The sequence below is a fragment of the Cricetulus griseus genome, chromosome 4 (genome assembly GCF_003668045.3).
Source record: "Cricetulus griseus strain 17A/GY chromosome 4, alternate assembly CriGri-PICRH-1.0, whole genome shotgun sequence".
Taxonomy (NCBI): Eukaryota; Metazoa; Chordata; class Mammalia; order Rodentia; family Cricetidae; genus Cricetulus; species Cricetulus griseus.
This window is the reverse complement of record NC_048597.1, coordinates 174,722,427-174,744,926: the sequence shown is the minus strand read 5'-3', so window position 1 is coordinate 174,744,926 and position 22,500 is coordinate 174,722,427. Positions and strand designations below refer to the sequence as shown.

General features: G+C 43.0%; 1 protein-coding gene across 6 annotated transcripts in view; it reads left to right on the top strand.

The window, feature by feature from the left end:
* Map2k5 (mitogen-activated protein kinase kinase 5) overlaps positions 1-22,500 on the top strand; it is a 225,508-nt gene that overhangs the window by 144,749 nt on the left and 58,259 nt on the right. For 3 of the 6 annotated variants that reach the window (XM_027414795.2, XM_027414792.2, XM_027414794.2), the window contains exon 17: positions 2,550-2,579. The exons of the other annotated variants lie outside the window; for them this stretch is intronic. In XM_027414795.2, coding sequence (XP_027270596.1) covers positions 2,550-2,579 — 30 coding nt within the window. The remainder of the gene's footprint in view (positions 1-2,549; positions 2,580-22,500) is intronic. 6 annotated transcript variants of the gene reach the window in all.

Here is a 22,500-nt window from a genome sequence, read left to right as displayed (position 1 = left end):
GCAGACTGAACAAAGGGATGGCCACCAGTCTGCCACACCAAGTCTTCTCTGGTCTCCCACATAGTGGTGTCTTAAATAATGACACCAGCCATCCTTGCTTCCCCATTGTGAAAGAGGGGCCAGGTGCATGCATGCATACACTCCTGTCTGCTGGATCCCAGCTGTAGGCCAATGATAACTGACAAGTGAGTGGCCTTGAGTTAAGATGGGTGGGTTTCAATTTTCCCATTGTTCTGCTCTTGTTTCTTAGGGCTTCTGCTTATTTTATTTGTCTGTGTTTGTTTTGGGAGAGGACCTCACTATGTGGCCCGGACTGATGTTGAAGTCAAGATCCTACTGCCACAGCTTTCTACAGTGCTGAGATCATAAACACTACCACACCTGTCTCCTTCCTGGTTCTTTACACTGTAAGAACCAAGAATGTTGGCACTGTGGGTCTCTTAGCTCTTGATAATATGTGTGGTAGGCAAGTTGCTTCTGCCAGTCAATCGTGTGGTCAGAAATCTTCCATGGTCCCAATTGATGTACCCACAGGAATAGTGACATATCTCTGTAAGTTCTAGGTGGATTACCACAGTTAGCAGGCTCTTAGCTATTTTAGATGAGAGATCCTTCTTTTGCTGTTTCTTTATCCCAGATGGAATTCATACTCTACAGATCAGTGTGGTAATAGGTAACAGCTTTGGTCACTCCTCACTGCCTGTCAGGTCATTTCAGAATGTTACACCCACCACAATGGACCACAGTGACTCCTGAGTCAGTGTGCACACTTCAGCTTGTCTTATGTGAAAAGATTAAGGAAATCCATCAAATGAAATTATGATACCTTAAATTGAAGATCCACATACTTACTAGTGTATATAAACTATGAGTACAAGATGGCACTTAATTAGATATGCCAACACACACAGCACACACATGTACGCACACAAATAGCCAAATGAGTGTTGGCCTTTTCAAAGGAGTCCACCAGACAAAGTCATATTTCAGACTCATCCTTTTACATTGCTGTTCCAACTGCCTTTAGAATTTTGAAAACCTCAACCCTTCAGCCTGTCCTTAGTAAGTGATCTTTGTAGGTATTCAGGGTTTGAATACATGGGTCATTCAGGCATCAGGCTACACAGTAGTCACATGATCACCAAGCTAAGGTTATTTTTTTTAATCTAAGCTTTGATTAGTTCTCATAAAGTGAAAAAGGTGTTCTTTTGTTTCATGAAATGATTCTAAACACCATTTTAAAAGGGGTTTCAGAAGTGTCTGAGCAACATCAGTGTCTTTGAAACAAATATGTAACTATCAGACTCTCAGAAGATAGAGCTGTGTGCTGGGAGGAACACTGGATTAAAAGCAGGTTTGGGGGCGGCCCCTAGATTTCTCTTGACTAACCGTATGAGAACCCCTTGAGGGACTCTAGGATTTGTATCTGCCCTCTAGGTCCATGTGCTCAAATGCATCCTTGCTTCCTTGCTGTTACACTTCCACTTCGCAAGCAGTTACAGGTGTCTATGGGAGGGTTCAGAACTGAGAGTGGGCCACATTGGGAAGCTGCACTTTCTCACCATTGTTTCCTTTAAGTAGGTTATAGTAAGCCGGGTGTGGTGGTGCATGCCTTTAGTCCCAGCCCTTGGGTGGTAGAGGCAGGGGGATCTGTGAGTTTGAGGTCACCCTGATCTACAGAGTGAGTTCTAGGACAGAACAGGACTATGTACAAAGACCCTGTCTCAATAAATAAATAAATGTAAGTAGGTTGTGGTATATTTGTTCAGTCTGATCTTATTACATATCAAGCCTATGCTTGTCTCAGTCACTTAGTTTTTACATGTGAGTTAACAAAAGTGGCTAGCCCAGAAACAAAGAACAGTATGGGGGAGGGGATTCATCTCCCAGGTTCAGATTGAGGCCTCCAGTTCCACCTTCACAGACCTCCACAGCCAACTCCACCTTCACAACCTGATTCCATGGCCAGTGCAGTAGCAGTAGGGCCCTAACTGATGGGAAAGTGTGAAACAGTAAGTGCATGAAAACAACAGCCCAGGTTTCAATTTCATGATACAGCCCACTCCCACTTCCTGCAAGCCTTGCTTCAGACCTGTAGCCTAAAACCACAGAGCTGTGCTCTAGAACCAATTAGACAGTCCCAGCTCACAGGAGGAAGTCTCACAGACTTGTCTGTCTCTCTGTCTCTCTGTCTCTCTGTCTCTCTGTCTCTCTCTCTCTCTCTCTCTCTCCCTCGGAAACTGTCCCACACATATATGTTAATAATGCCCCCAAAGTTGAGAATATACCTACAAGAAAGTACGTGGGATAATGTTCAGTTATTAAAATTAGGATTTTTTTTTATCAGAGATAAAATACTGTCTATGAAAGAGGTCCATTCTAAATACAGTTTATAATGTAATTACAGCAATAATTTAGTTCGTGCATTAGTGCTGTGAACAGTTTTTTTATTTGTTAGATGCAATGCTGAAATGTAGTCCTTGTCTGTCTTAAGGAGATCTGCCCTGCATGCAAATCTATAACTAGACAAATATTATTTCCTTTCCCAGCTTGCTCTTGGGAGGTTTCCATATCCTCAGGTAAGATTGTTCATTACTGCCATTTGCCACTGTGACATTCATTCCTATGTATGAAGGTACAGGAAGCCATTGTGAACGTTTGCACAAATAAATCTGTCCTGTTAAAATGAAAAGTAGTATCTTAAAGGAATCATTAGAAGTCTCCACTGAATTTTTATTTAGGGGAAAAAAAAAAACAAAACCCTCGACTTTTTTCCCCTGTCAGAGGTTGACTGAGACCATCCTCTTTGTATGACATTTGAGGTATTCCTTCTGCCCAGCCCCATGCACTCATGTCGAGGTTGGAGGAGGGGGCCCACCCTTTTCTTCAGACTTCTTATGAGTGTTTTGGAGTCAGTTGAAATTGTTTGGGTTGCAAGATGAAAACAAAGGGTGGAAATACCTAACGTGGGTCATTGTTTTCCCCCTGGCGCACAGGCCCCAGCTTCATGTGCATGTGGTTTTGAACACATTACACCTTTTCCATTTTGCTCCTTCCTATTCACAAAGAGTTTGTCATCAAGTATTGAAAATCCTAAAGTTTTTTTATAACGTCTTCCCAATTTTTACTGGAGAGGGATGCTAGCAGTTAAGATATAAAGCTATTTTGTGGCTTGAAAATGTTCCCTGCTGTTGGGGGCCAGTAAAGGAAATGTCCAGTGGGATGAAAAATGAACGTCTGACGGGTCTCTTCTGGTTGATGTGTGCTGTTTTTCTGGCATCTTGGTCTGAACAGGCCAAAGTGCCTGGAGGCATGTCTGATTTAAAGGTGGTGTTGGTCTCTGCTCTTTAAGCATCTATTAACTTGCTATTATTATGCAAATAAGTGTTGTATTACACATACTAATTTATGCATGGTTAGATTATGCAGATGCATCACAAACATGGTTATTGAATAATAGGAGGGGGCGCCTTCTCCCTAACCACCTTTAGAAGCAGTTCTCAGCATATTCTTCCAGTGCCCGTGTGGACTTTCACTCACCGAAATGTCTCTTTTGAAGCCCTTTTCCTTCACAGTTAAAAGTCGTCATATAGGTAGAAGAGAAATCATCTGTGTTGTTAGGTCCAGAAGTGTCAGTCTCAGTCTCACGTTTCAAATTGGGAAGTCTCTTTGCTTAAACTTAATCTTTTTCCTTTAAAGAGAAAAGCTAGAATGCCACTTGGCACACATTTAGCACGTTGTGAGATCTTAACATACTCAAGTCATGCCACTCAGATCCATATAGTCATTTGAATATTTATCTTGTTAAGCCTCTTAAGTCTGTCGGTAATTTTTAAACAATTCAGTGTTTGACTAATGTGTGTAATCCTATAAAACCGTGGAAATGAACATGAGACCCTTCATGAGCTAACTCTTAAACTAGTCTTAATAGAACACTTACAAGCCATCCGATAAAGATTGAAGGTCAGCAAGATGGCTTGCTATGCAAGCCTGATGACCTGAGTATGATCCCTGGGACCCAAAGTGGATGGTGGAGAAAACTAACCTCTGATCTCCATATGTGTATCTCCCCCCAAAACTGAAACTGTAGCCAGATCCTTGAGGTCCTTAATATGCAGAGTAAGCAGGCAGTGACATTGGCTGAGTGAGAAGTCTACATACAACGTAGTTGTCATTGTGTGACCTTGAGCCCTTGAATGCCACAGTCAGCTTTGGAACAGGTGTGCTTCCCTGAATGACTAAGTACCCTGAACATGATCTATTGAGTGGAAATTGGAAAATTCTAATAGGCTGAACTCCCCAATTAGCAATAACCTTTATGCCAAGGTATGTATAAGAAGGGGATTATTCCTTGGAATATGATAGAATGCTATCACCAAAATGATGTTTTAATTTCAAATAAAAGTAGCCTTGATACCTTTGGGTTCTTCCCCAGATCTTACATCAGAAAGGGTGATTCACTACCTAAAATCAATAGTGATTCACGCTTAACATTACAGGCTTTGTGTTCCTGATGAAAGGTTGGGGAAAGATCCTTTATAAATGCCTTCCAGGGGGCTGGATAGATGGCTCAGCATTTAAGAGCCCTTGCTGCTCTTCTAGAGGACCAGGGTTTGGTTCCTAGCACCCATGTTGGACAGCTCAGCCTGTACCCCCAGCCCCAGGTGATCAAATGCTGTCTTCTGGCCTCTGCAGGCACCTGCTTTCATGTGGTACACATAAGCTCACATAGACACACACATACATGTAAAAACCAATAGTCAACTATTGTCTCCCTGCTCCTTTCTTCTTCCCTCAGATAGAACTGGTAAAGGATAATGTTTCTGAGGTGTTGCAGAGACCGATCATGAGAGCACACCTTTACTTTGACCCACGCTGTCACACTTGAACTCCTGTGTGCTGTGAGATAGCCTTATGTGTGACATAAGCAGTCACCATTACTGACTGCTTAATTGTGGCAGATTTGGTAACATTAACTCTCAAGTGGAGTGCGTAGGAGTTGGAAAGGATTGTGAGCATCATCAAATCAAACCCCACCATGGCATCTAAAAAGCAGATTCCTTGCCTTTGACTGTCTTGAGTGACCGGAAGCTCAATACTTTACCCAGAAGTTCTCTGTCCACACTAGAGTGTGGTACCCTGTGTATGGTCTTTGAACACGTGGGTTGTGTCCACTTGAATCCCTCCATACCTGGACTGGGGATAGTGCCAGAGACTTGTGTTCTGAGCCCAGAGTCAAACCAAGGCACCAAGTCAAACCAAGACTGGTGCTCTCTTCCTTAGAAGCTAGTTGAGAACACAGAGGTGAGTCAGAACTTGCGTCAAAAGAATTGGCTTTACCATGAAGTCACCAGTCCTTCGCTCTTGCTTTGTAAGTTTCTTGGGACCTTGTCTTTCTCATTTCTGAGAGGAAAATCATGGTATCTGCCTTCTCTTTCTGATTTAAGAGGTTATGCTGCTCAAATGAAGTGATGGATAAAAGCCACTTAGGAAAGTACAAAGAGGCCCCAGTGCCACCATGGCCCCCAGTGTAGACTGTAGCTCAAAACAGCATTTGCCTCTTAGCAACCCTCAGCCCCACTGCAGCAGAGGCCAAAGCTGGAAGGAGCAGCAAGCTTCTAGACTTCCTTCTTCCAGCCCAGCACCAGTGCTGCTAACAACATCTTTAGCAGTCACTCTTCCAACTGGTGACAGGGTGTATCAGGTGGGGGTGCAGATGAGGGAGAAGGGCTTGGACATGATATAGTCAGTAGCCAGGAACAGTGTAAGGGAAAAGGCTGGATTTCTTTGAGATCATCCTTCTGTATGAATGTCATTGTTTTGTAATTGGGTGTTTGCTGTTTGAAAACACTTGCAGGGTTTCCTTTAGGCCTTGGAGTAGCACAGGCTCATAGGGATGCAGTCTAGATTCTAAGAAAAAATGTTAGGGCCTCCATTACAGCAGTTTTTATTATTGCTGCTGTTACAAGGAAAACAGTGGTGGGGTAGAGATATGATCCAGTTGGTGGAGTGCTGGCCTAACAACTCAGCATCTGGGAGGTGGAGACTGGAGGCTGAGAGATTCAAGAACATCATTGGCTTTGTAGCAAGTTTGAGGCCAGCCTAGGATACCTGAGACTGACTCATCCAAAAAAAAAAAAAAAAAAAAAACAAAAAAAAACAATGGGATGGTGTCTTTAAGTCACCCAGGACCTTCCCTACCCAGATCTCCCAGGTAGGGAGCACTTTAGTCTCAGGCCCTACATCCCACCACAGGGAAATATTATCTCTAGCCTTCCAGTGAATACGCCACACACCTCATCTTAAAGGAGTGGGGGTAGTTAGGTCTAGGATTTGGAGGCATTTAAACTCAGTGACTGGCTGTTTCATGTCACCTCAACTTGGTGGCTGTTCAGAAGTCTGCCCCCCTTCCCAGGCAGTTCACCAGCCCTCCTCTCATTCAGCCTCCCTGCCAGAGGGTACAGGGAGAATGAGCATCGTGGGCTGTGCTGATGTAGATGACAAGGCTATTCCCTAGAGCCCTTTTGCTTTTCTTGTTATGTGTTTAGTGGAGTGACAGGGGGATGCAGATGGCCTCAGAGCCCTCACCAAACCCAGTGCCCTGAAATTCTAGGTGCCTGTGGAGTGTATTCCATAACGGGATGGTGAGTATTTGCTTTTTGCAGCATCTCACAAAGTTAACTCCATTGAAGAATTCAGCTCTGGTGGTGATCTGGAAAGATCTGTGGGTCTAGACAGCAAGGACTGGAGCATGAGTTGTCGTCGTCGTCGGTCATGTAGATCCAAAGTCAGTCGACTTAAAACCGTGGCAGTAGGCAATGGTTTGTTTAATGACACCATAATTTGGGAGAAATGAAAATGATTGCCCACTAAACATTGTCATCCTTCATTCAAACTTTATGGCGAGGCCCTGCATTTGGACAATGGTAAATCCATTAGGGAGACTTCTCAGGGGCCAGCCCCACTAGGGCACCAGGGGACGTGGTAGGCAGGATGCCTCAGGAAAGTGAAGCTAACACAGACACAAATGTGTTTAAAGTACTTTTGCATATATAAAAATATTGTTCTTGTTTTGGCTGCAATTCCTGATCTTGGTTAATAAATTACATCAAAATGACCCCGAGTTAAAAAGGGGGGGTGGGGAGGATCTGAGCAAATAGTGCCCCTGGTATTGTAAAGCTTTGAATGTTTTCACACCCCATTAATTTATTACTTCTCTTTCTTCATCTTTAAATTTCATTTTTTTTTTCAAAAATTCCGACTCCCCGCTGCTGCAGTGATTTCCATCTTGTTGTTAATTTCCCCTGCTCCATATGGAGCTCCAGACATTTCACCTGGAGGCTGTACTAGATTTTGCTGTAGTGATCCTACTTCCGGAGGCCAAAACTGTCATTTAGGGTTCCTGGTGCATCTGTCGGCGCCAGGCTTTTCACTGGCATGGGAGAGTGTGAATAACAAATTGGATGCACCTGAGATTCGGATGATTAGTGTGCGCTGTGAATCTCTGAGACTTGTAAGCTGCCCGCACTGGGGGAGGGGCGGAGGGCCTGAGCCGAGGGTGGGTGGTTCTGGGCCCACACCTTGCATTTGAGGCTTGGCAAGCAGCGAGCAGACGTTGTCGGCAGCCCTGGTGCAGAGATAGTAACATATATTTCATCGTGCCTTGTCATTGATTAGAAAAGAGCCTTTAATTTCATTTCACCCCATGTTGTGATTAATTTGCATTCTTTGTCAGAAGTTAATGGAGTTTTTTATGGTTCACTCTGAAATCCTTGAAGACATCAGACTTGATCTGATGTTTATACAACCGCCAGCGGAATTTTTCCCTGTGATTGATGGCAAGCTTGATGTTATTCCAAACGGCTTTTTAAGCTGTTTTTAAGAATTATTTGAATAAAATGCAAGCAAGATATTGTTGTAACGATCAAGATTATCTGTTAAAAATCTGTTTCAAATAAAGAAGATGGTAAGTAGAAAAAGGGATCAAAAAGAGAAAAGGATGGTGAATAGAGGCATTATTTATTAGAAATATGTAAGAATGGCATCATACAAATTATTGCAATGAAGAGATCATTTTTACTGAAAAATTTTTATTGTCACCCTGACCAAATAGAATAAGTAAGTCTAAGTTTAAAAAGAACATCTAATCTTAGGGATTATGAGCCTCGTTATCAACTGGCCAGTTCTCGTGTGTTCTGTCAGCTTTGGCCACCATCGTGAATACAGGGATCTGTTCTGGACTAGCGGAGACAGGGCTGTCACAGCTATTAGTTGGCCAAAGTAACGACGTATTTCTAGTCCCAACCCAAGAGGAATTCTTCAGCCCCAATATAAATTGCACATAAGTAGATTATAGACAGTCTTTAGTGAAAGAAGGCAGCCCTAAGTCAATCACCACTGGCCTTCCCACAGACAGTAGTACATTAATGGAAATATCCCATGTTTCAACCAAGATGCCCAGCTTCTCATGGGTAGAAGCCATGTGTGTTCATCCCATTCACAACCTTTTAAGGTACAAGAGGAGCTGTTGGTGGCATCTGAGTCCAAGCCCCCTGCTACTAACCTAAGCAATGTGTTCTGCACGTGCTTTTAGATTAATAGGTCATTTGATTTGGGGACCTCACCTTGCTCCAGCAGATTCTGACTTCTCCGTGAATGCTGCTATGAGACCCACTTGGAGGTCAGCTGCTTTGGGGGTGCTTACATTGCAAACAGACTCATTTATTTGCCATACCTGAAAGTTTGCTAAATAATTGGTTGGTTTTAATTGAAGTTACTGCTTTCTGATCCTTGTATTAATGTGATCTAAGGTCCTTTTTATTATATGTAATCCATATTATTGACCAAATTTGCCCTGTTTTCATATAAATAGAAGCGGCTTGTCAAGGAGCAAATATTTTAACTTGTTTAGAAATCTGCCTTTTGAATGTGTTGGAATTTTCCCTTTCTTCCCCCTGTCAATTGGCAGACTAGTTTTCTGATGTTTCACTTGTTTGGTACTAGTAAAGGTCTCCTCGGACAGAGGATTGCTTTAGAGTAGAGTGGAGAGCCTGTGTTCTCAGCTGTTTAAAACACTAAGCACTCATCAAATGCTGATGTCAAAACACTGGAGGAGTTTTCTTCTGTGTTTTTTGAGACTGGGTCTTTCTGTGTAGCCCTGGAAGACCAGTCCTCATGTGTAGCACTGGCTGGCCTCAAGCTCCTGGCATTGTTTTTTCTTCAACCTCCCAAGTGGTGGAATTAAGGCCTGTACCACCATGCCCAGCTAAAATACTAGATTTTTACATTTAAGTGTGTGTGTGTATTTGTTAAAAGCCTTTCACTGGTATAATTGTTACTTATGCCAACAATGATCATTTAATAATGTTTTATATATATATATATATATATATATATATATATATATATATAGAGAGAGAGAGAGAGAGAGAGAGAGAGAATATAATAGGCATAGATATCATTATCTTATTTATGTGCCCTGTCTCCTAACTATAATCATACCTAGGACTGCAAATGTCTAAAAAGTTTGTTTTCTTTAAACAAATGTTTTTGGAGTCATCCATGGTCAGACAGACTTTTTGAAGTTCATAGCATCAAGGATTTAAAGTTAATTGTATCTGTTGTTTTGTGTTAAGTCTCATACAAAAAAAAAAAAACAAAAAAAAAACCAGTAGATATTTCCCCAATTTCTCAGTGTTCCCCTTTAACTGATGTACAATTTATTAATTACTTAAACAGATTTCCACCGCCACTTATTTTAATTCATTATCTTCACTATTTAAGATATAGTTACTTAAAATATACCAATATCCCGAGCCATAGAATCAGATGGCTGTTCCATAAAGTGCAGAGGTAAAACTGAGATATGGGGAGATAGTCCTTTGTATGCTTCGCTTCTTCCTGGGATTTTTTTAAATTGCCAAAGCCAAGTTCTCTCAAAGTTTCCTTGAAGTCTCCACCTCAAACATACCCAGAGATACCACTTTACCTCCTCCTCTTCTAAAGACAGGTGAGTTCTTAGTCTGTCTTTTAAAATAGAGACATGGGGCTGCCCCATTCTGCTCATTGAGTAAAGTGCTTGCTGTGCAAACAAGAGGGTCTTAATCCAGTCCCCAGAGTCCAGATCAAAGAGCAAGGTGTGGCAGCATGCACTTCAAATCCCAGCACTGGAGAGCAGAGGTAGGCAGATCCCTGAGGTTCCTTTCCTGGCCAGCTGCAGGCCAGCAAGGCAGGGAAGATGAGGATGGAAATACAGCTGAACAGTTCAAACCTCTGGCCGATATCACAAAGGACCTGGGTCCAGTTCCCAGCATCTCCATGGTGGCTCACAACCATCTATAACTCCAGTTTCAGGGGATCCCATGCCTTCTGGCCTCCATGGGCACCAGGCATGCACAGTGTGTGTGTGTGTGTGTGTGTGTGTGTGTGTGTGTGTGTGTGTACAGGCAAAACGCATACATACAAAATAGAAATAAAAATAATAAATAATTTTTAAATATATTTAAAACAGACAGAAGAAAAGGGAAAGGAAAGAAAGTGTGTGACTCCAAAGGAATGACACCAGGGATTGCTCACTGACTTATTACACACATGTACATGCGCTTACACACACACACACACACTGCAGAGATGGAAGAGAAATTGTTCCCAGAGTCTAGGAAACTTAGAAAGGTGATGTTTTCCCATCACAGTTACTACTGTAGTTGAGGTAGGTTGCTTAGCTAGCCAGGTAAAGGATGACTATTTAAAAAACAAAAACAAAAACAAAAAACAAAACAAAAAAAACCAAAGACAAACAAACCTGAAGGGTTAGGGCTGTAGCTCAGTGATAGAGCATTTGCCAACCTTGAGGAGGCTCTAGGTTTGATCCCAAAAACTTCAGATAGATAGATAGATAGATAGATAGATAGATAGATAGATAGATAGATAGATAGATAGATAGATAGATAGGCTAACTCCAGGTTGGCCCAGTTCTATATCACCATCTAAATTATCTATGCTGTTCATCCCAATTCTGTTGGATGTTTATCTGTCACTGAGTACCTACCCAGTGCCTGACACTGGGTAGAACTGCAGCAGAGGAAGTCCAGTTCCAAGAGAAAGAAAAATATAGACCAATTGACAGCTTGTATAAAAGGAGTCTCCAGGAGCTAAGGTGCTGGTCTCAAAAGGGGGTGTGGTTAAGAAGCCAAGACAGGGCTGGAAAGATAGCTCAATTAAGGCTCATATTCCTCTTGCAGAGGACCAGAGTTCAGTTTCCAACACCCACGTCACATGGCTCACAGTTGCTTGTAATTCCAGCTCTAGGGGACTCAAAGCCTCTGGCCTGTACACATAGTTAAAAAGTAAATAAATCATGTAGTCTGGAAAGATGGCTCACTGTTGAGTGTGTACTGCTCTTGAAGAGGACCTGAGTTTGAATCCCAGAATACACATCAGGCAGCTCCCCACCACCTGTAATTCCAGCTCCACTGGGACCCCACACTTCTAGCCTCTGCAGGCCAGGCATACGCACATAATTTTTATTTGTTTTTATTTTTTAAGACAAAGTCTCTGTGTGTCCCTTGCTGGGTTTGAACTCATAGAGATCTGCCTAACTGCCTCCCAAGTGCTAGGATTAAAGCATGTGCCAACACACTAGGCTTGTATACACATAGTTTTTAAAATAATGAAGTAATATTTATTTAAAAGAAGCCAAGAATGCTTTGTAGAGTAGGAGATGCTTGAACTGGGGTAAGGAGGCTAGAAGGAGGCAAAGGACCACTCCAAGCACTCAAATTAAGGAAGGTATGTTCACCAAGAGCCACAGGTCTACACATGGGTGCCTGTAGCCTCCTTCCAGTAGTCTGGAGGGTGTTTCTGTGGTTGCTTTCATTGCCCTTGTTGAGCATATCCCCTGGGTGAATTGTAATACAAGCTTGGTGGAGAAAGAAAGAGGAAAGAGGAGCAGGAGGAGGAAGGAAGTCTATGGAAATGCCGCTGACCCTGTAACAGACCAATACAGAATCTGGGCTCCAAGATGTCATAAGTTCCTTTGAGCCTGTCTGAAGTTGGAAGGATTTGCATTTCCAGATCTGTGCCCTGAGGGTAGTTGCCACATGCCTGAAAGCTTCTCCCCAATTCATACGAAATTTGACCTGGCACATTCCAGGACAGTTTCTAGGCTACTGGGAAGGAATTATCAGAATCAAATGAGTCAAGGCCTAAAAAGGCACTTTGAAAAGTATAAGGTGGTTAACAACACCAAGGCAATGGTGGTATTATTTATATTTCCAGAAAGTACTTCAGGGATTTGCCTGTGTAGCTCTGAAAATATATGACTGTGTCCCCTGCCAGATTGGACTGAAATGAATTACTCCTCTGATCCCACCAGAGCCTTCCTGTCCAGTCCTTCTCTTTTGAGTTACAATTTGTCATTCACAGTCATGATACATAGAATTATATATAGAATCTAGTCATTTTTAGTCCAGTAACTGGAACCATGATTCTTTCACAATTTTTTAAATAACCAGCCTAGGAATAAGACTGAGATGCAAAGCAATGACCTTGATGTCCCGCTCTGGCTCCTAATTGATGACTTTGCCATCTTGTCTTCCTCTTAGACTCCAGAAGTCTCTGTTCTTGCCCCTTGGTATTGTTATTGGTAGTTTCCACCTCAAGAAATCCTGGAGATTCAGATACAAGAAGACCTTATCTAGCTTTTATTTTGCAGAGGAGGGAATGGGAGCCATGACTATTAGGTGACTTGCAGGGCTTCCGTCTCTCACTTGAAGTTCAGTGGCTTTTTCTGTCTCGAGGAAGGTGGGAACAGGATGTATGATAAGGCACCCAGAGGTTTTGATCCCAAATAGCCATTCTTGGTTTATACATCCAGCCACTCAAGTACTGCCTCCAACTGGTGTATCTACAGAGGTGGAAATTACTGTCCCAGGATGCTCCTGCCTACCAGGTAATTGTTGACTGGATACTGGGGGATCCTGGGGAGGAAAGTCTCAGCAGTAGCAGCAACAACAAAAACATCAACTTTTATTGTTCTCAATTGTTCTGCTTATCACCATTCCACATGGAGAACTTGGGGGTAGATTTGGAGCTGGGACACCATTGGCATCCAAGTTAAAAGGGGCAGACCTGGCCCAGCTTTGTTTGAACACAGATTACTTTTAAGTGTTTAACAGTTCTGGATTAATGCCTGGGGTGCTGAAGAATCTTCTTCAACTAAAATGTTAATGATTCTAAGAACCCAACCCTCTTTAGTGCCAATAAAACAGACAAGTTCATTGAAAAATCAACAAGTCTCTGCAGGAGCAAAGAACTGATGCAGGTTAGGGCTGGGGAATGACTGAAGCACAGCCAGGAGCAGAGGGGCCCTGGACACAACTGGGAGCCCAGACAGGAGGCCTTAATATACAGAGCCACACTCTTAAGAATTGTGGGAAACCAGGGCAACCAATTAGAATCCAGTGTGAACTCAATTAGGCTGTACCTCACTATCTACATACAGTGACATCAGGCAGTAGAATAGCCTGACAAGGGAAGTTATGGGTCTCCATGCACAGAGAGGAAAGACAGAACTGATAGAGCTTGTTTTGATTCTGAGTAGAAATGGGTTGTAACAGTGCCCCGTGGGCCTGAGGACACCTTCTCCATAGGACTAGTCCAGTTTCAAATGCCATAAGCAAAACCAAGTTTCTGGCCAGAGGTCTTCCTTCATCCCCTGCTGTGGCCATTTCTGTGCCTCCCACATTAGCTAGAGACTCCTGGGCAGGAGGAGCCAGAGGCAGCAAATGATACCCACCACCCCAGGTGACAGTATATGTCACCATTGGTATATGACTTCCACCCAAGCACAGGCAAAGCTATCCTGATTTCTGAGCCTGGCATTTCTTACTAGCTCTTTGATCTTAGCCTCCTCCTGGGAAGACAGTGTATAGAGCAGGTGGCATGCCACCCAGATCTAGACACAAGTGCTTTCAGGAATGCTCTGGCATTTGGGCTGGATTTGATCGTTCAAATGCATGCTAATTCTCTAAAGGAATTGGACAAACTGAGCATGCTTCCTAGCATTCCTCTCACTGCTCCCTCCCCCTTGAAATTGATGGAAAAGGGTGAAGTGGAGCTCTGAAAAGTCAAACACGGTCCAGCTTCATCTGGATCTGTGACTCTTTGCTCCACATGTATTTTGAATTTGCCAAAGCAACACGGAACATGTGGGTTGAAAGATGTGTGTGAGACGTGCCCAGATTCTTTCTGTCCTCATCCCACATGAACCATGTAGGGCTATTGTTGAAGCTATCACAGGAGTTCAGCAAGCCAAACAATGATGTCACATATGTGAGGGTTTTTAAATACAATGATATGTGGTGCCTAGAGCCTAGGTTGAGAAACAAGCTTTCTGGGGTGCCTAAAAATCTAACCAGGGTAGGGTGAAGTAGAAGAAAAGATCTTAGAAATCTTGGGACCCTGGGGGAGAGCATCAAAACACAAGAAACTGGGGGCTTTTTGTTTAAGACTTGTTTATGTGTATGGATATTTTGCCAGCCTGTGTGTCTATGCACCATGTGTATGCCTGGTGACTGAGGAGGTCAGAAGAGGATGTCAGGTCCCCAGGACTGGAGTCACAGACAGTTGTGAGCCACCTTATGAGTGCTGGGAACCAAATCTGGGTCTTCTACAAGAGCAACAAGTGCTCTTAACTACTGGGCCAGCTCTCTAGCCCTAGGTAGCTGTGTTTTGTCCCAGTATTAAGTGACATTTAGAGGAAAGACAAGCTACAAGCTCTGTACTTAAGTCTTAGCTCTGGCTAGTTTTGGGGAACTTTCATAAGTCATTCACATTTGGAGACCAGCAATTGTGTCTTGCCTGCCTTTTAGGGTCTAGAGTCACTTATAGCGTCAGACAATAGAGGACTACAACTACTCGTTGGTGGCACATGCCTTTAATACCAGCACTCGGGAGGCAGAGGCAGAGGCAGGCAGTTCTCTGTGAGTTCGACGCCAGCCTGGTCTACAGACTAAGTTCCAGGACAACCTCCAAAGCCACAGAGAAACCTTGCTCAAAAAAACAAAACAAAACAAAAAACAAAAAACAAAAAAAACCAACAACCATATAATGAAATAAGTAAAGAGATTATTTACCTCAATTTTACTAACTTATATGGTAGCAAAAACAATTTTGCCTTTAGAAAGAGCCAAAAACCAAACTCAAATCCCAAGGCTCCCCGTTCTTTGTTTTACCTTCTTTTTTTTAGGGCAAGTCCTTCTGAGAGACATGATCGTTTTCTCTAGAGAAAGTGAGTGTTGGTCTTTCAGGAGAGTCCAGATGGGACAAAGGATGGAGGGGATGGTTAGAAAACCAGTAAGCTCCCCTTTACCAAATGTATCCAGACAGTAGAAGATTTCAAAGATCAGAAACAGATGGGAGCTAAGCAGTATTCAAAAACCTCTGATGTTCTTTCAGATCCCAGAAGTCTGTGCTGCTGTAGGGCTGATGGACCTCTTCCCAACCAAACAAAAGGCTAGTATAGTCTGTTTGTCCTGAGGAAGAGGCACAAGAAACAGCTTCTTCAGTCCTGTGCAGGGTCCCTAACTAGCTAAACCATCCTTCAATACTATGTCTATATGAGACATAGCAGAGAGAGAACAGTGCTTCTTTTTACCTGTTTTCTCTCAATTGAGTCAACTAATGATGTGATTGACAAAAACCCATTGCACTTTTACCTTCCATGAATTTCTGCTACAGGATCCAGAACACAGGGCACTAAACCAATTGAGGCAAAGTAAATCTGTGGTCAGGGGCAAATCCCCTGTTTTACGATGACCTTTTGATCATCTCCCCTTTATCAGTCATTTTAGTCTCTGCCTTCAGTCAACTTCAGTCTAAAATATGAAGCAGAAAATTGTAAAAATCATTCTAAGTTTCCAACAGCAGACAACTGTGAGTGGCCTGAAGAAACCCCATGCCACCCTATTTTGTAATATTGTGGGTTTGAATAATCCCTTTGTGCAAGATCTCCATGTTGTATGTACTAGCCACCTGCCAATCACTTGGCAAGTGTCTCGGTTATCAGATCAACTGTCAAGTGCCACAGTGCTGCACTCAGGTAACACTTATTCTTCTTAGTAAGAGACCCAAAGCACAAGAGGAGTGACAGTGGCAATTGTGTGCCTAAAACAAGCCCTTTAAGGGAAAGATGAAAGTTTATTGGGGGTGTATGTATGCAGGTAAAGACAAAGATTGGGTAGGGATGGGTGGGGTTTCAGGCTTCTACCCAGAGTCCTGAAACATAGCCAGAAGGACAAGAGGAGCTGGCATCCATATGCACATAGCTGGAGAAAGCCGACCACAAGTAACAGGATGCAAAATCATGGCTGGTCCTTCAGGCAGCTTTTTTAAAAAGCCAACTCAAAGTCAACTTAGTCACTGAAGAATTCAGTGAGCAAAAAGCCTGGCCTCCCTGGTTTGGGGAGAGGCAGATCTACCCAGTGACTTTAGGCTCACTTTTGTCTTGTTTGATACAAGGTTGCCATATTAGCCTTGGATTGCCTGGAACTTGCTATGTAGACCAGGCTGGCCTCTGAGATTAAAGGTGTGTACCATCACACCCAGCTTTTAGCTCGATTCCTAGACCAACGGTGACTGCCAGGACTCTCAGGGTGGCAAGCACCCGACCCACAGTGACACGATACAGGAACAGCAGGGATTCTCTGTGTGTCCAGGGAGAGCGGCATTATGACAGGAAGCAGTGTGGCTATGGCGGGCAGGCAAAGCCTACTTTCTGGAAAAAGACTAAAACTACAGAGAAGATTGTGTTGTGGTTGAGTGTGGTGAGCCCAGCTGCAGATGTAAGAGGGTGCTGTCTGTTAAGAGATGCAAGCTGCTTGGACTGAGAGTTAGAAAGGGCCAGTGATCCCATTCAAAGATTTTTTTTTTATTGTTATGAAGAAAATATAATGGTAAGGTACATTCACAAAGGAAACTTCCTAACAGTTCCTGCTGCCCAAGATAGAGTCATTGGAATTCCAGCCCTAGAATATGGCTCTATCTGGAATATTACGAAGCAAGATTCCATGTGGGCAAAGATATGGACTAGGTAAACCCAGCATCACTTTGGGTTCCATAGCATGGGGGCAAGTTAAGCTGACAGAATCAAATTAAAGGCTAAGTCCAGAAACCCCCTGTCTAACATCTTCACTGGATCAGGTTTATTTAACCATGAAGATTGATATCATCCATAAGCCATGCTCAGAGAAATTGCATCTCCTACACCACACTTCTCCCCCCACCGCCCCCCCCACACCCCTCTGATGCTCTTAAGCTAGATTCATACAAGCTCATCCCCTCACAGAACAAAGAAAGGGGAGGAACTAAAGTTAGAGACAGAAACATGTCTAAAAATCTCAAAGCAAGATGGTTAATGAACGAACACCTTGGCCAGGCCTGAACCATCGGGAAACAGATTCATCGTAACACTTTCATCTGTTTATTTCAAATTGCAGTTCTTGTCAAAACATTGAAGTGAATGTTGGTCCAAAGAGGAATTTGCTATGACTGCTCTCCATGTACATGGGGTGGGACACGAGCTGTGTCAGTTTTAAATGCACAAAGGGTAGAGAAGAGACTGGCGAGCAGGCCCTTTCCTCCTGCTCACTGCCTGGCAGAGCCAGCGGATGAGTAATGTTGCCCTGCACCTCACTGCTCCAGCTGTTGTATTCTGTGTAGAAATACATTGTCCTTGAACCTTGGGAGGCAGCAAGAGCCAAGTGGTCTAATTTATGGGCTTGGTGATTTTTCTCTCTGGCCCCATCTGAGCTGCACCCTCTTCAAGGCATCTTGTAGCCTTTCTGTCACACCCAGCTCTTGGCTAGTTAGTTTTCTCTTTTTCAAAGCTGGTAGCTCCCAAGTACAAGTCCTGACTGCAGTCTGAGCTGTAAGCCAGAGAGAAGGTGACAGAGAAAGGATCTGAAACTGAATTTAAAGACTTGTTTTAAACTTCTGTTTTAATTATTTAGTCAAGTACTTTGTGTGTGTGTGTGTGTGTGTGTGTGTGTGTGTGTGTGTGTGTGTGTACATGTGTGTGCACACACTCAGGAGGGGGATATCTCACTGTGTAGGCCAGGCTGGCCAGGCAGAGATAAATCTGCCTCCGACTCTCGATTGCTGGTACTCAAAGCATGTGCCACCATATCCAGCCCATGAAAGTGGATCTTAGATTGTGGAATTTTAGGCACATTCTGCCCTAATTGGTATCTACTTGATAAATCCTCTTATGATTTAACATTTGTTTTAGACCCTATCTATAAGATTAATATAGACTCCTGAGAGTGATAAGAACTGGAACAAGGATAAAGGCTGGTGACCTGGGAATAGAGACGGAGCAAGGCTATTGTGTTTGTCTATGTTAGCTCATTAGAAACAATGTATATTATGTTTTATTTTGTTTATATATTGCCTTCAGGAAAATTGGCACGTTATGAACATCCCCATAGTTAGACCCAGTAAATTTCATTCTATTCCTTTTTTATAAAAATAGTCATTCGGAAGCTTTTAGTGGCACAAGGCAACAGGTTAAAGCATATGGGAGTAAATTGTATCCTTACAGGAAGCTGTATTATCTACAATGGATTGGGGGTGGTGTGTTCCCTCTTAGCACCTGGCACAACCCTAAAGCTAGGACCATTTCTCCTAGATGTAGGTGGAAGGCACAGCTCCTGAGTGGAGAGCATCATCTTCAGAGAGGCTTTGGGATCTCTTGTTTTGGCCCTGATCTGTGCAGACAATGGTCCATAGCCCCAGAGCAGGAAGGAGGATCTTGAGGTAGTGGGTATCTGGTTGGAATTCCATGAATCTTTCTAATTCTCAGGTTCATGCATTTTCCCAGATGGGCAGCCTCCTGAGCAAGCTGTCAGGCCAGGCTGTATCTGGGACCGTGAATATTATTCCTCTCTGAGCCTCCATAAAAGCAAAGTAAATAGATAAAGCTTGAGTATCTCTGAGGTCCTTTCCACTTGAAAAATTCTTTAGGTCTTAATTTTTCATGTAGAATATAAAATTCCAATTCACCATAATCACTGTAGATTTAGCTGAGGCTGTAGCTTAATGTATCAGATTTGAAAAGAGCATCTTTAAACTGTCTACAGATCCTTACATTTGGGTTAAAATTTAAAAAAAAATAAAAGAGTTTAACACTGAAGACTGAAGTATGGCTCAAGTCACATGAAATGAAGCTGCTATTCTTTAAAAATTCCAACCATACCATGTAATTTCAGACTTCTTTTTTCTATCTAAGAGAGAATAACACAAGCTTGAAAAGCAGTAAATATGTAAAGAGAAAATTTGTCAACTGATATTGGAAGATGTGACCTAGGTCACACATAAATCTCTCCGACAAGAGCTGCAGGGCAAGTCATCATTTCAGAGGGGAAATGAAGGCCTGGCTGGTGTCTTCCCTCAGCTCCACAGTGGATCCACTCTGGTTTTCTGATTATGCCTCTGAATATGATGTGAAAAACCTGCTAGCAAGGTCTGTTTTGCTGTTGTGTGCAGAGAGGGGAAGAGAAAAAGAAACTCCCAAAATTGTTTTTTTAGTGCTAGCACTATTGACAAGTAGTTGAGACTCCACCAACCAGCCTTTGCATTAACAATTCCAGTCCCAGGATCACTTTCCAAAAGTCATGAGTGATGTTATGGGCCTTTCTAATTGCCACCTGTGTGGTTCTTGCAAAGAAAGAGACAATAAATGTTAACGCAGTCAGCAAATCCTGGCTGGTTCTTGTGGCTGCCTCTTAACCAGTCGTCCATCCTGTTTAAATATATGAGGGTCTGCCTTATATCAGAGGGAGGCCTAACTCTCCTGTTAGGACAATTGACAAAAGGAAGGAAAAAAAAAAGAAAGAAGAAGAAGGACATTCATCTCATTAATTTATCAAAACACCACTAATTCCAGAATGTGGTGAGTGAAGTGTTTGTCTGAAGCAGTTACATTCTGCTAGTTGTTCTAAAGTCCTAGTTAGCCACAGAAACCACGCAACACAAGCAAAATATACTCTCAGGAGTGTGGGCTCAGGCAAGCCAGTTGTAAAGAGATGTTGTTCAGAGATGTTGGGCACCCGCTGTACATCAACGCTAATATGACCATGTGCCTCTGAACTCTGCACTCACAGTCAGGCCTTTGGAGAGGTGAACCCAGAATAAAGATGGGGACCCATGGAGCTGCCGTTTTATACTGAGTCGGTACCACTTTTAATGTGCTATAAAACAAGGAGCTGTGATTTTACATGAACTGTGCACAAAAGCAGATGTGGTGTCTGGAGGTTGACTTGGTTCAGATCTGTTTTATAGTCACTGTGCCCAGACAGTAATATGATCTTGAAAAAGGTAAACAACAAAGAGTTTAGCAGTGAAAAATATGCCTAATATAAATACGGTCGTGAGTGTTGGCAGCTTAGAACTTGAAAAATATGACTGTGGCATTAAATTTTTCTGGTGGAATTAGCAGAGGAACAGAACATAGCCTTTAAGGCAATATATCTGAGACAAGGCAAGGAGATAATACATCTAACTCCATGGTCTGTGTGGCACTCCTATAAAGAAAAAGCACAGTAGCTTTATTTAATTGAGAAAATGAATCAATTATGATGATGTTGCATCATCGCATCAGACCCATGTGAAATGGAAAACATAAGTCACCGAATTGTGTAACAATGTTCAGAAGTAATTGAGTACCATAAGCATTTTGAATCAATTTCAGGTTCTGGCTCTGCTACCTTAATGCAAAATGCATGAAGTTGACATCCTATAGTATGTTGCTATCAAGACTGTAATAAAACCCTGGCACAGCATCTCTAAGATCCTGGGCAAAACTGGATCGTTATATCACGAGAGAGAGAGAGAGAGAGAGAGAGAGAGAGAGAGAGAGAGAGAGAGAGAGAGAGAGACCGACCAGTGGTTATCCCTCACTTTCTTGTCGCAGCCTTAACATAGGACAGTTTTAATTACATTTATTTATTTGTGTATGTTTATGGGTACATGTGTGCCACAGTTGACAGAGGGGGTTTTCTCTCTCACCATGAGGGTTCTGAGGATTGAACTCAGGTCATCAGGCTTGTTGGCAAGCACCTTTACTGGGTGAGTCACCTCACTGGTCCAATCAATGTAGTGCAATCCTAAGTTGTCTTTAAGGTATTCTGCTTCTAATCTGCATTATAGGGGAAGACAAGGCAGTAGAGCCCTGTAGATTCATGAGGAAATCCTCCCCCTCTGTCCATCTGGTCCACACAACTCTCGCTTTTGAAGGCAGTGCCACAAACCAACCCTAACCTCACTTAAAGGCATCTCATAGAATTTTTGCCACATTTTCCTCAGAGAATCTAATAATCTCCCAATCTTGGAAATCTGTGGGAAAAGATGTTCTTTGATGTCAAAGATGGATTTCTAGGGGCTGGAGAGATGGCTCAGTGGTTAAGAGCCCTGGCTGCTCTTCCAGAGGACCCAGGTTCAATTCCCATGCACCCCCACACTTATAACTTCAGTTTTGGGGGATCCAACACCCTTACACAGAAACACATGCAGGCGAGACACCGTTGCACATAAAATAAAAGTAAATCTTGAAAAAAATATTTCTAATGCTTTGTCCATTACAGGCAGCTCAGCTGTAGAAATGGATACATCTTTTTTTTTAATATTGGGCACATGGCTACCTGTGTATGCTTAGAAGAAACAAAAGAAAAACAAACACAATAGGAGAAGGGACCTGGTTCTTAGAGATCATTACTAAATTTCTCAGCAGTCTACGGGGTGAGCAGCTCAACCTCCCTTCACAGACTGAATCTCCCCCTGCCATCCTTGTCTGCAGTCTAGGATGGGGCAGTACTTCAGGTAACACCAGGCAGGCACTGGCGGTGAAGACTGAGAACCAGGGCCCCAGGAACTGCTTCTCAGCGTGGTGACTGAAAGGTGGCAACACATGAGCAGGAAGCTTGGCCAGTTGAGATAGAGCATGGGCAATGCTTTCTAAAACATCTGTAACCCCAGCAAGGAGGTGAGCATGAGGGCCATGAGTTCTAGGCCAGCCTGGGCCCGTGGCAAGACTTGGGAGGAGGAAGGACTGCTAGTCAGTCACACTGGTGCAAAAGGAAATTGTACACTTGTCACCCACCCTTGAAAGCCCAATCCATAAACCATTGACATTCATTTTCCATACCATGTAAGTATAACATGAAGTCCAGTGGTGGTGTTTTTTTTTTTGTTTTTTTTTTTGTTTTTTTTTTTGTTTTTTTGGACTGCTGTGATTACAGGCAGATATTCTACAGGTGAAGAAACATTGGAAAGGCTTGGCACCACCAGACCTGGGCCTGTGTCCTAAGCCAGCCCTATTTCTGGGAGGCCTGGTTTCCCCAGCATAGAATAGAGGTTGTCATACCTTAGGGTTGGTTGTGTTGGTCAAATGAGTATGTATAGCAAAGAATTTCTCAAATATCATTAAGGGGCTGAAGAGACGGCTTG